General features: G+C 58.7%; 2 protein-coding genes across 4 annotated transcripts; both read left to right on the forward strand.

The window, feature by feature from the left end:
• The first annotated feature begins 1,045 nt into the window (after positions 1-1,045).
• On the forward strand, positions 1,046-7,671 carry E2F4 (E2F transcription factor 4). Of its 2 annotated transcripts, none has more exons than XM_043898775.1 (10): positions 1,046-1,243; positions 1,665-1,774; positions 1,913-2,074; positions 2,402-2,445; positions 3,174-3,235; positions 3,453-3,750; positions 4,224-4,442; positions 6,351-6,398; positions 6,613-6,657; positions 6,747-7,671. In XM_043898775.1, exons 1-10 carry the CDS (start codon positions 1,109-1,111, stop codon positions 6,860-6,862), a joined length of 1,239 nt encoding a protein of 412 aa, XP_043754710.1. In that variant the 5' UTR covers positions 1,046-1,108; the 3' UTR covers positions 6,863-7,671. The 2 variants fall into 2 exon arrangements, with proteins under 2 accessions (XP_043754710.1, XP_043754711.1); XM_043898776.1 differs by having other exon boundaries at positions 1,047-1,243; positions 4,245-4,442.
• Positions 7,672-7,836: 165 nt separating this feature from the next.
• On the forward strand, positions 7,837-12,427 carry ELMO3 (engulfment and cell motility 3). 2 transcript variants are annotated; one of them, XM_043898769.1, is made up of 20 exons: positions 7,837-8,136; positions 8,283-8,323; positions 8,425-8,497; positions 8,691-8,741; positions 8,932-9,101; positions 9,187-9,286; positions 9,389-9,540; positions 9,622-9,700; positions 9,826-9,876; positions 9,962-10,084; positions 10,175-10,306; positions 10,413-10,514; positions 10,628-10,736; positions 10,845-10,981; positions 11,082-11,245; positions 11,345-11,457; positions 11,549-11,653; positions 11,755-11,837; positions 11,911-11,997; positions 12,107-12,427. In XM_043898769.1, exons 1-20 carry the CDS (start codon positions 8,059-8,061, stop codon positions 12,113-12,115), a joined length of 1,959 nt encoding a protein of 652 aa, XP_043754704.1. In that variant the 5' UTR covers positions 7,837-8,058; the 3' UTR covers positions 12,116-12,427. The 2 variants fall into 2 exon arrangements, with proteins under 2 accessions (XP_043754704.1, XP_043754703.1); XM_043898768.1 differs by having other exon boundaries at positions 7,842-8,136; positions 12,091-12,427.
• Positions 12,428-12,714: the final 287 nt, after the last annotated feature.

A 12,714-nucleotide genomic window follows, 5' to 3' on the forward strand; every position in this document is an offset into this window, starting at 1 on the left:
CCTCCAATGGAACTGACTAGTAGGTAGTAATAATGCAGTGGACACTGGCTACCATCCAAATCCACCCTTCAAGACAAAGACACTCATTCCCCTAGCTGCCTTAAATGTAGGCTAATGAGGTCTCAGATCTGAGTTTCTTGGTCAGTGTTAGGATATAAAGGCCAGATAGGCCTTGGAAGGGGTACCCCACTTTCAGTGCTCCTAGAAGGACAGAGGCCTCCATTTTAACCTTCTCACAGTTTAATTCTCCTCTCTGCCCTGTTTGGCCTGTCTTACTTCCTTACAAGTGTGGCTTCTCAGTAAACTTCCTGCCAGCACATCTCTTTCTCAAAGACTGCTTTCCAAAGAACTTGACCTAAAATAAACCACAATAAATGACAATGTTAAAAATAACAAAATGATGCTAGCAAACACATAATCCTTCTACATGCCAGAAACTGCTCTAAGGGCTTTACAAATATTGACACATAGGTAAATATGTTTACATTGGTTGAAAAGTGGTTTTAATCCCATGGCCTCTGAGCACTGTAGTGTGGAGACAGAGAAAGGTGAGGCTGGGATCAGGGGAAGAGAGTGGGGATGCAGACAGGTGGATAAGCTAGATGTAGTTAGTGCTTGCTGTTTGGCAGGAAGTGAAGGACAGGAATAGGGTAGGTGATCCCAAGACAGTGGGGCAGTCTTTAGGAGCAGGTTTGGGAAAACACATTGGGTTCATCAGGCAGCAGGGTCTCCTCTCCTGAGATGAGGGTTGGGGCACAGTTAGTGGAGTTGGGGCAGGTTTGCCAGCCAGGAAGGTTCCAGTGATTCCTCCTTACTATTCCTGGGGCCACCCAACGACTTCCGCCACATGCTTCCTCGACCACACCTGTCTTCCGGGATCCTGGGGTTATTTTCGTCCTCTTCGGCGGTTGGACATTTGTCGATGGTCCCTGAGGTTTTTCGGCCATGTCCGCTGAGAGGAATTGTGATGGACTCCCTGGAAGGGAACGAAGCGGAAGCGGAAGTAGCGAGGCTGGCGCCGGCGGCCGGGAGGCCAGGAACGGAAGCGGAAGTGGCGGCGGCGCCGGCCTGGCCTGGCCTGGCTGAGGGGAGGCGGCGGGCGGGCGCGATGGCGGAGGCTGGGCCACAGGCGCCGCCGCCCCCAGGCACCCCAAGCCGGCACGAGAAAAGCTTGGGACTTCTCACTACCAAGTTCGTGTCGCTTCTGCAGGAAGCCAAGGACGGCGTGCTTGACCTCAAGCTGGTGCGGCCCGGGCTAAGGGGCGACAGGGGGTATGGTGGATCAGGCCTGAGCCGGTAGAGGGAACCCCCGGGGCGGCCCAGCTGAGCCCTCAGAGCAGGCCGCCATACATGTGCTTCTCACAAGCGGGAGGCTGGGAGCTGTTTCATTCATTCGGCTGAGGCTATTCATCGGATGTCAGCTTTGTGCCAGGCTTGGGGCTGCGGGTGCTAGTCCTCGTGGCCCTCCCCAGCAGGTGTGGGGAGAAGAGAATCGGAACATCAGCTCAGGCTTCGTCAGGCCTCTTCCCACCCCACAGTCCTGAGCTGCTGTAGTGCCTGGGGAGGAGGGCTAGAATTCAGGCCACCCCCCTTTTCAGATTGCTCCAGACCGAGTCCCCCCCAAGAGTGGGACTGAGCATTCTCCATTCTCTTTTCCCTGCCAGGCAGCTGACACCCTAGCTGTGCGCCAGAAGCGGCGGATATATGACATTACTAACGTGCTGGAAGGTATCGGGCTGATCGAGAAAAAATCCAAGAATAGCATCCAGTGGAAGTGAGTGGGGGCACCGGGGAGGGCAATGGGATCTACTGCCCAGAAGTGTCGGGGGGGAGGGTGGAGGGTGGCAGAGAGGACGGGCCGTGGGACCCAGAGTGCCAGGCAGCCCCTCTCAGCTCTCCTTCCTGGACTTAGGGGTGTGGGGCCTGGCTGCAACACCCGGGAGATTGCGGACAAGCTAATTGAGCTCAAGGCAGAGATCGAGGAGCTGCAGCAGCGGGAGCAAGAACTAGACCAGCACAAGGTGTGGGTGCAGCAGAGCATCCGGAACGTCACAGAGGACGTGCAGAACAGCTGATATCCTCCTGTCGGCGGTCCTGGCTCCCGGGGAGTGGGCGATGGGCCCTCTAGTCCAGCTGGGTTTGCTCTGTGGCCCCCTAGTCCCTGTCCTGCTTGGGAGGATGGTCCTCCAGCTCCTGGCCAGGTTTCAGCCTCGGGTTCCCTCCTCAGAGCCTTTCCCCCCACAGTCTTGGCCTGTGATCCCTCCCCCATGTAGACCCCAGGCCTCAGGGCTTTTCTTTGTGAGCATGTATGTCAGACCTTTGCTGCAAAGCTGGGTCTTCGCTATGGTCAGTCATCTGTCACCATAGGCAGGGCATCAGCCGTTCTCCTTAACCCCCACACCTTGGCCTACGTGACTCATGAGGACATCTGCAGATGCTTTGCTGGTGAGCAGAGCCTGGGTAGGGGGAGATGGGGGTGGGACTGGGCTGAGCCACAGCCCTGAGCAGTGGACTTGGTGCTTGAGAGATTTCCATCTCTTAAGAGGGTTCCTGGGGCCTACTCAAAGAAGAACCAGACAGGGTAAGTCCTGGATTTGAGGGTCTCTGGGACCCTGTGGAGGCTAACCATGCTGAGAGGGTACAGGAAGCCTGGACTGGGTCCCTGGGTCAGCCCCCACCTGCATTGCCCCCTAGGTTTGGCTTCTCAGGTGTGACAGAAGCATACGCGGAGAGAAAGTGTGTGTGCCTGTTCGTGTATGCTTGTGTGCAGGGGGCAGTGGTGCCCACTTCCAACCTGTAGTTTAGTTGCACCGTAGGTACAGGAACTCTTCCTTGTCCATCTTGGCATTTCCCAGGCTGGTTCTGGGGAAGAGCTGTTGGCCTTAGCCAGAATATCTTTGCCTAGGGAGCAGCCCCATCAATCGAGTGAGGTGCCCATGGCCACTAATCTTTTGCTCCACGTGTCTGAACTCAGATTTTCTGGTTACTGACCTCTGGGTTCTTAAGAGGAGAAAAGCTTTAGTTCTCTCCCCCAGCCTCGATAGGGAGTGTGTGAAGCCTACTGTCTGGCCCCTCTGGGACTATGACCTCCTTCCTTGCTCTGAGGGATAGGCACCCCATTCCCAGTTCAAATTGAGCCCATGGGCCTTGATCCATCCTCTTTGTCATCCTAGGAGATACCCTCCTTGCCATCCGGGCCCCATCGGGCACCAGCCTGGAGGTGCCCATCCCAGAGGTGGGTGCTCAGCCCAGCCGGGTGGGGTGGATTCAGGGCGGGTGCTGGCTGTGGAGCCCGATAAGTCCCGGGTGGGGCAGGTAAGGGGAGGCCTAGGGTTTGAAGTTATCTAGGAGAATGGGCAGCCCAGGGTGGGAGAGGACACTGGCCCTGGCCCAGGGTCAGGCAGGAGCCAAACCTGCTTCCAATTCCACCTGTCCTCCACCCCTACCTCCAGGGCCTCAACGGGCAGAAGAAGTACCAGATTCACCTGAAGAGCGTAAGCGGCCCCATTGAGGTGCTTCTGGTGAACAAGGAGGCATGGAGCTCACCGCCCGTGGCGGTGCCTGTGCCACCACCCGAAGACCTGCTCCAGAGCCCGCCTGCTGTCTCTACCCCTCCGCTTCTGCCCAAGCCTGCCCTGGCCCAGCCCCAGGATGCCTCACGCCCGAGTAGTCCCCAGGCGACCACCCCCAACCCTGTCCCCAGTAGCACCGAGGCCCAGGGGGTGGCTGGTCCAGCAGCTGAGATCCCAGGTGAGGCACAAGGGGTATGTGGTAATGAGGGACTTCAGGGGCCCAAGAAGCAACATTTCTGTGTGACGAGATGAAATACTCAGAGTTGGAGAGACCATGTAGGGGTTATCTTACCCACCCACCCTCACCCCACTGGCCTCTCTCTGCTGGTGCAGCCAATGAGCCCTTTTTAACAGGGACATTCTGACTGTGTGAAGGGGCATTAGTGGTGGCAGTTTTCTACCAGGTCTGCCTGTGTCTCACTTGCCCTGGCACCCCTCTTGAAGTGTGGTTGCAGCAGTCATATCCACGAGTCTCCCTCCCATGGGCTTCATGCCCCATCTCCTTCAGTGACTAATTTTCACATTACCTTTCTGAGAGTGGTGAGCATGCCTAAGTCTCCTTGGGCCGAGGAACCAGGGCTGTAGTCATCCTGGCTGTGGATTCTAGCATGGCCAGCTTCAATATCCTGCTTCCTGTCCCTGAGTGACCAGGTTTGGGGGATGTGGTTGCAGCGAGTGGAGGCCATGGAACCGAGAGCAAGGACAGTGGTGAACTCAGCTCCCTCCCGCTGGGCCTGGCAGCTCTGGACACCCGGCCACTGCAGTCCTCTGCCCTGTTGGATAGCAGCAGCAGCAGCAGCAGCAACAGCAGTTCATCTGGACCCAACCCTTCTACCTCCTTTGAGCCCATCAAGGCAGACCCCACAGGTGGTGAGTACTTGTACCCTTGGGGGCAGGGAGAACCCAGCCTCAGAAAGACCTAGTTCAATAGAATCAGGCCTGGAACCGAACTCTCCTATCTCCTCTGTCAGAACTGGCAAGCCCCCTGCCATCAGCTAGAGCTCTGCCAGCCAAGGCGAGGAGCCTGGCCTCTGGCTTGGTGCTGGTGCCCCTTTGCCCCCTTTCCTGGTCCTCCCTCAAGCCTTGCCTGCCACCCCTTGGACTCAGGTCTCAGGAAGGCATGAGCGCTCTCCTAGGGAATGGGCTGTGGTATGGCCCTCAGGACCCAAAGTGGGGCAGTGTCTTAGGAGAGACAGTGTCATCTGTCTGCTGTCTCCTCGTCATCCTGTGACTTGAGTGTTTGCTTTTTCCAGGACTCATTCTCTCGGCCCTCAAGCACTGCTAAGTCTTTCATTAAATGACACTTCTTCCCCTGTGTCCCCCTCTCTCTCCTTCCCTACTCTGTGTTTAGACTCCTTGAAAAAGTCATCTCCATTCTATTCCATATTCTGGTCCCCTGGTCAAGCTTCAGGTTGCAGCTGTCAGGACCCCAGCTCTAGCTCCTCCACCCCATTCCATACTAGTGTTGCTCTTGATCGATCACCCAGCCCTGCCCAGCCAGCTTCAGCGGGTTTCTCAGTGATTTGCTCTGGTCCTCTCTTGCTTTGTGTTGATGCTCTGTTCCCTCTTTCGCATCCATAATGTCAGCTTTTGGCTCTTCTCTGTTAATTGATTTCTCCTTCTGACCTCTCCTTGGCATTTTTTTACATCTGGCTTCCCAGATCTCTGGCCCATGGCACACTTGTGGAGGGCCCCAGTTCTGGGTAGGTGAATCCCACCCTTCGTCTTTCCTAGGTCTTTTGCCTGAACCTTACCTCTTGTGTCCATGTGCCTTCTGCACATCCAATGGGCACTTCATTTCTTTATCTCCTCAACTGAAACTTGTTTTTCCACGTCTGTGCGTACCCGACCATTGGCCCTAGTCACCCAGAGCTGACACCCTGGTGTCACTCAAGCTCTCTCCTTCTCCTGCTCCCCACCCCATATCAGCTACCTGAATTCTCTCCCAGATGTTCCCCATGGATGGCCTCATGTATCCTAACACTCAGGATCACTGCCACCACCTCTGTCCTAAGTTCTTCAACATTGTCGTCTTTACCCTGACTGATTCTGAAATACCCTGACTGGCTTTTCTCTATTTACAAAAATTCTTTTAACAGCTCCCTAAGGTACACTGGATAAAACCAGAGCCCCTAAACCTGGCATATGAAATCCCTGCTGACCAGGCTCCAACACTTCTTCCCTGTTGCCCACGTGTGTCCTGGTTAGACCTTTGTAGCAGCGTCGTCACCCTGTAGCACTATTCCCTATTTAAGAGTGCCTCCTTCTCTGCCAAGTGACTTGGCCTGGGGTGTGGTCTCAGCCTGGCACAAGTAGGTGCTTAGCTAGGGCAGGGATGGACAGGACATCCTTTCATCACGCAAGGCATCCTCCATCAGACAGGGTATGCGCTCTGAACCTAGAGATGAAAGGGGAGTGTGTTGTCCTTCTGCTGAACTGCTGAGTTAGAAGCACCGTACCAATAACAGTGGGCCTTTGGCACAGAGTAATTCAGAGCTGACACCCTGGTGTCACTCAAGCTGTCTCCTCCTGCTCCCCACCCCATATCAGCTACATGAATTCTCTCCCAGATGTTCCCCATGGATGGCCTCATGTATCCTAACACTCAGGATCACTGCCACCACCTCTGCTGACAGTGCCAGCTTGGCCTGGTGTGGGGCCTACATCTCAGCTGTATGGCACCCCCTGGGTGGGTGGCATAGGATCTGGAGAAGCAAGGGCTAGAGTGGAACTGCGATGGACCTCTGTGCCCTTGATCATGGTTTTCTTGTCTTTCAGTTTTGGAGCTCCCCAAAGAGCTGTCAGAAATCTTTGATCCCACTCGAGGTAGGGCTGTGTTCCTCCCTGGGGCTGGGGTAATGGGCACAGCTCATTGGGTCTTAGAGCTGTTTTCTTTCCCTTCTGAGGACCTTATGGTTGTGCCTGTTATCTGGGCAAAGGGTCAGAGTTCCTGGTGGGTGGCTCGGTGGTCCCCTTCATGAACTTTGGTGGGTGGAGAGGGGGGAGCCAGGATGTAACTGAGCTCTCCCTCTGTTCCCAGAATGCATGAGTTCAGAGCTCTTGGAGGAGCTGATGTCCTCAGAAGGTAGGTGGCCCAGCAAGGTGGGGGGTGAAGTGTATGTGGGTAGAGTTTGGGTGGCCGTGGGTGGGGCCTCAGCTTGTTGTTCTCTGCAGTGTTTGCACCCCTCCTCCGCCTTTCTCCGCCCCCTGGAGACCATGATTACATCTACAACCTGGACGAGAGTGAAGGTGTCTGTGACCTCTTTGATGTGCCTGTTCTCAACCTCTGACTGACAGGAGCATGCCCTTTGTGGCTGGGACACAGACTGTCTGACCTGGGGGCTGCCTGGGGACCTATCCCCACTCCCCCACAGCTTAAGAGCCACAGACTTCTGGCTTCCCCAGCCTTCCCTCACTGCACAGTTCTGGCCCCAAGTCCTGCTCCTGCAAGTCCACCTGTTCTGTGCTGGGAGAGCCGGGGAAAGGAGCATAGCCCCCTCCACCATGGAGCCAAAGTGTTTGCCTCTCCTTTTGGGGGGCCTTACCCTACCTGGTATCCTCCTCGAGCCCTCCCAGAGTTCAGGTTCAGCTGCCACCCAGTGGCACAGAACCAAGGACCCTCCATCACCCTCACAGGGCCACTTGTCCATTCCCATTGCCCTGTACCTGCCAGGCCTTCCCCCTTCCAGGAGGAAGTCTGGGGTGGGGATGGGCACATGCCAGCACCACCCCTGGCCTCCTTAACGTTTCCCCATGCCTGATCACACACCTCCTCCTGGACTTCTCATGTGCCCCCTCTTCTGCTGGGCCCTTGGCCCTGAGGACCTGTTGACATGGGGGTGCTAACAGGAAGGAATGGAGATTTCTAGCTAAGAATCTGGGCTGCTGAGTCCCTAAGGATTGGCCCAGCCTCCCTCTGCCCCATAGCCCCCCTCTTGTTTATTCATTTACCCTCATTTAGAGCCATTTGCAGAGATTTAGAAAGATTTGCAGTAACGGATGGATTCCTATATAAAGATTATTTTTATACTTTTTGCAACAAAAGGAAATTGTAATATTTGTACAGTATCCAAGTAAATAAAGATCGTGCCTAAGGCTATCTTTGATCTGATTCTTTCAGGGCCCTTCCCTGGGATTGTGCTGGGTTGGTGGTGGAACTGGGCGGGTCAACTCTTGGAAAAGGAGGTGTGGCTGTGCTGACAGCCCGCCCTCCGCACCCCCACCTGCCGCACCTTGGGGCGGGGCGGGGCCTCCTTGGTGGGGCGGGGCGGGGCAGGCGCTCTCCTATCCTCCGCACTCCAACCCGGAACTGGCCTTGGATCCGGCTCCCTAGGGAAGGCCGCGGCACCTTGTCGCGAGTGGGAGCCTGAGCCACGGGAGCCAAGCCTCGAACTGAGGAACGCCTTCGTTCTCAGGGGCCCCAGGCCAGGTGTGCTCTCAGCGGAGGTGGCACATCTGGAAAGTATAAGGCCCCCACGGCTAGACCATGGCGCCCCCGCGGAATGTGGTGAAGATCGCCGTCCAGATGCGTGACGCCATCCCGCAGCTCATCCAGCTGGACCAGGTCACCAGGCCTGGCTGGCCTCCATCCACCCCACCACCTACCTCCGGGTCGCCCCCTTCCCCTCGAATAGCCCACCCCGCCCCTCCCCAGGCATCTCCGCAACCTCTTCCCACTCCCATCCCGTGAGTTGACTCTTCCACTTGTAGGCAAAACCCCTGGCTGCTGTACTGAAGGAGGTGTGCGACGCGTGAGTGCGGGTCCGCGCGGGGCGCGAGGAGTAGGGGATGGGGCGGGGCAGGAGGGAGAGGGCGCCCCCTGCCCGCCTCACGGAGCCTCTGCTGCCTGCAGGTGGAGCTTGCCTCACTCTGAGCGCTATGCCCTGCAGTTTGCGGATGGGCACCGGAGATACATCACCGAGAACGTGAGTCCCCTCCCCTCCGCCCCACATTCCACCCTGTGATCCCTTCTAACTCTGGCTTCGACTCGCAGTCATCGTCCCACTCTCTGCAACCTGATCTTTTACTGACTCCCAAATCCTCCCTTCTTGACAGCCTCAACTAGCCAGTCCTCAGGGCCCTTCTTGACTTCTTTCCGTTCTCTGCCATCTTTTCCAGAACCGCATGGAGATCAAGAATGGCAGCATCCTGTGCCTCAGCACGGCCCCAGTAATGCCCCTCCGACCCCGCCCTCCTTCCCTGCCCCTCTGCTGCGCCTCTTTTTTGCACCTGGAGACTGGGGGCCCAGTCCCAGCTCCAGCCCAGAAGTGCCCCACCTAGTGGACACCCGCGTCCCCACACCCCAGTTCTCTCTCCTTACCTCCTCACTTGTGCTCTGCCCTTGCTCCCACCCCGCCAGGACCGCGAGGCGGAGCGGCTGTTGCGGGGGCTGCAGAGCGAAAGTCCTGAAGGGCGCCGGGAAGCCCTGCGGCACCTCCTCCTGCTGGCCCCGGACCTGACCTTCGCCCGGGAGGTCATCAGCCGTGATGGGCTTCAGAGACTGGGCACCATCATTGAGGATGGGGACGAGTGAGCCCAGGGCTGTGGTGGGCGGGGGACACAGTGGGACCGCAGATCCTGGTCTGGCTCTGCTCAGCCTCCGATGTCCCTCCAGCCTAGGAGAGGTGCTGGCCCTCGCACTGAGGGCCTTCTTGGAGCTTATGGAGCACGGCGTGGTGTCCTGGGAGACACTCAGCATCCCCTTTGTTAGGAAGGTGGGTGGGCTTTTCTCGGGGAAACAGGTGGGGGTGGTGGAGAGGTGTCAGGGCCTGGCCTTCCACGGTGATGAGGTGGTGACAACCTCTGCTCCGCCAAAGGTGGTGTGCTACGTGAACATGAACCTGATGGATGCCTCTGTGCAGCCCTTGGCCCTGGGCTTGCTGGAGAATGTGACCTTGAGCAGCCCTACCCTGGGCCAGCTGGTCAAGAGCGAGGTGCCACTAGACAGGCTGCTGGTGCACCTGCAGGTGTAAGTGTCTGAAGGTGGGGGACCAGGGAGGACAGCAGGATTGGGCCCTGGATGGCCGGCTGAGCCCTCTTTTTGACCCAGGATGAACCAGCAGCTGCAAACCAAGGCCATGGCACTGCTGACAGCTTTGCTACAGGGGGCCACCCCTGCAGAACGTAAGGTGGGCATCCATCCAGTGACTGGATGGGGTGGGCAGGAGCTGGTGGGTGCTGTGCTAAGCAGTGGGCCGAAAAGATGGGCGCTCGTGGTGGGCTGAATCACTCAAGCCCCCTTCCCACCCACCAGCACATGCTCGACTACCTGTGGCAGAGAAACCTTCGCCAGTTCATCTACAAGGTAGGAAGGACCAGACCTGGCAGACCCCTCCCCACTCCTCTCCCTGCAAGCCCACACTCACAGCCGTGGACGGGTTGTCCTTCAGAACATCATCCACAGTGCAGCGCCATTGGGCGACGAGATGGCTCACCACCTGTACGTACTGCAGGCCCTGATGCTGGGGCTGCTGGAGCCACGCATGCGGACACCACTGGACCCCTACAGTCAGGTAGGTGCCTTGAGCGTGCATAAGGCTGGGGCTGGCCCGAGTTTGGCCTTGAATTTTCAACTTTGCCATCACTCCCAACAATGACCCCAGGAACAGCGGGAGCAGCTGCAGGCCCTGCGCCAAGCTGCCTTTGAGCCGGAGGGGGAGTCCGTGGGCACCGGGCTGAGCGCTGACCGTCGCCGTTCCCTGTGTGCCCGCGAGTTCCGCAAACTGGGCTTCTCTGTGAGTGACCCCTACCCAGCCCCCTGCCCCCTGCCTCCACCCAGGGCTACTGCTACTGCTCCAGAGGGCTGGGACCTTCCTCAGCTGCCTCTCCCCTTCCCCCCAGAACAGCAACCCTGCACAGGACTTGGAGCGCGTGCCCCCTGGCCTGCTGGCCCTGGACAACATGCTCTACTTCTCCAGACAGGCACCCAGCGCCTACAGCCGGGTCAGTGGTGGGGCGGGGTGGGGTATGGATGAATGGGGTACAGGGCGCCTAGGCGGGGCCTCCTGGGGCTTAGTCATGACTCCCCAGCCCATCCTGTGCTCCCGCCTCCTCAGTTTGTGCTAGAGAACAGCAGCCGTGAGGACAAGCATGAGTGCCCCTTTGCGCGGAGCAGCATCCAGCTGACCGTGCTGCTGTGTGATCTGCTCCACGTCGGGGAGCCCTGTGAGTGGCGCTGGGCACAGCGTGTTCAGGAACGGGGGACGGAAGGGCAGAGAGGGCCAGGGGCAGCACACACTATCTCCCTGAGCCCCTCCTGCCCCCCCACTCCAGGTTCCGAAACAGCCCAGGACTTTTCACCCATGTTCTTTGGCCAAGACCAGAGCTTCCATGAGCTCTTCTGTGTGAGCATCCAGCTGCTGAATAAGACCTGGAAGGAGATGCGGGCCACTCAAGAGGACTTCGACAAGGTGCGGAGGGCAGCAGTGGGGAGACCTGGGCCAGGGCAGAGGTGGTTCTGGGGCTGGGGCCTGGAACTCAAGCCCTGAGCTCAGCTTGGGATGGCCCCAGGTCATGCAAGTGGTGCGGGAACAGCTGGCCCGCACGCTGGCCTTGAAGCCCAGCTCTCTGGAGCTCTTCCGAACAAAGGTGAACGCACTCACCTACGGGGAGGTGCTGCGGCTGCGGCAGACGGAGCGGTTGCACCAGGAAGGCACGCTGGCCCCTCCGATTCTGTGAGTCATGGGGGTGGGTCCCAGGCCTGGTCCCCACCTGCCCTGCTGCCTCGCCCAGGCCTGGCCGTCAGCTCAGCGAGCCCCCTCCCCTGCACCCAGGGAGCTTCGGGAGAAGCTGAAGCCGGAGCTCCTGGGCCTGATCCGCCAGCAGCGTCTGCTCCGCCTCTGCGAGGGGACCCTCTTCCACAAGATCAGCAGCCGGCGGCGCCAGGGTCACTGTGTGGGCGGTGGTGGGGCTGGAGGGCAGCTGGGAGGGGTTGGGGAGGCCCTCTCATTGCTCCCCCTCCCCCTTTCCACCCACAGACAAGCTGTGGTTCTGCTGCCTGTCCCCCAACCACAAAGTGCTGCAGTATGGGGACGTGGAGGAGGGAGTAGGCCCGCCGACCCCCGAGAGCCTGCCCGAGCAGCGTGAGGAGGGCATGGGGGTGGGCATACACTTGTGTTCCCCCGAGCTGCTCCCCCCCGGGCCACCAGGGGTCCCAGTGGTCAACCCAGCCTTTTTCTTGCAGTTCCTGTGGCTGACATCAGGGCACTGCTGACAGGGAAGGACTGCCCCCACGTCCGGGAGAAGGGCTCTGGGAAGCAGAACAAGGTGAGTGCAGTGGGCACCAGGGCTACTTCCCACTGGCCCCTGCTCAGTGCTCCTGGCTCCCTTGCTTCTCCAGGACATCTGTGAGTTAGCTTTCTCAGTCAGCTATGACCACGGGGAGGAGGAGGCACACCTCAACTTCATTGCTCCGTCCAAACGGGAGGTGAGTATCTGGGCAGGCTGAGCAAACGGGCAGGGGGACAGACGGGCAGGGGGAGAGATGGAGAGGACCTCATGGAGCTGGCCCCATCCACAGTTCCACCTGTGGACAGATGGGCTGAGCGCCCTGCTGGGCAATCCCATGGGGAGTGAGCAGACACGGCTGGACCTGGAGCAGCTGCTAACCATGGAGACCAAGCTGCGGCTGCTGGAACTGGAGAATGTGCCCATCCCTGAACAGCCACCCCCTGTGCCCCCGCCCCCCACCAACTTCAACTTCTGCTATGACTGCAGCATTGCCGAACCTTGACAGTGAAGGTGGCCAAGGGCCACAGCTGCTGCCACCGTGGTGGCCACAAAGGGTGGAGGGAGGGAAGCACAGGCACCTTGACCAGCAGAGGCTGCAGCAGAAATAAAAGTCTGCTTGGCTCTTAGATGTGTGTCGAGCCAGCTCTGAACCTCGCAGGCTAAGCCTGCCTTCCACCTTGGCTGGCAAATGAAAGGGGTGCGTCAGGCCAGGGCCACAGCTTGGGGCCATGAACCTGGGCAACGCCAGTTACGGGGCTGGTGTTCTGAAGGAGGGTGAGGACCGGCTGGCCCTGTTACCCTTCTCCAGAGTGAGTCTTCAGCCTACCCTCTGCTAGCCCTGCAGAGCAGAATGGGCTGTAGTCTGGGGGCCGCCAGCTGAGAGAGGTCTGGGGCAGCCAGCCAGATGAGGGAG

Source organism: Cervus elaphus, chromosome 4 (assembly GCF_910594005.1).
Source record: "Cervus elaphus chromosome 4, mCerEla1.1, whole genome shotgun sequence".
NCBI lineage: Eukaryota > Metazoa > Chordata > Mammalia > Artiodactyla > Cervidae > Cervus > Cervus elaphus.

Coding starts and splice junctions, on each gene's coding strand:
- ELMO3 (XM_043898768.1), top strand. CDS start 8,059: ATGGCGCCCCCGCGGAATGTGGTGAAGATCGCCGTCCAGATGCGTGAC. Junction 8,324..8,424: donor CTGAAGGAGGTGTGCGACGC/GTGAGTGCGGGT, acceptor TGCTGCCTGCAG/GTGGAGCTTGCCTCACTCTG. Junction 9,287..9,388: donor GCATCCCCTTTGTTAGGAAG/GTGGGTGGGCTT, acceptor GCTCCGCCAAAG/GTGGTGTGCTACGTGAACAT.
- E2F4 (XM_043898775.1), top strand. CDS start 1,109: ATGGCGGAGGCTGGGCCACAGGCGCCGCCGCCCCCAGGCACCCCAAGC. Junction 6,399..6,612: donor AATCTTTGATCCCACTCGAG/GTAGGGCTGTGT, acceptor CTCTGTTCCCAG/AATGCATGAGTTCAGAGCTC. Junction 6,658..6,746: donor GGAGCTGATGTCCTCAGAAG/GTAGGTGGCCCA, acceptor TGTTCTCTGCAG/TGTTTGCACCCCTCCTCCGC.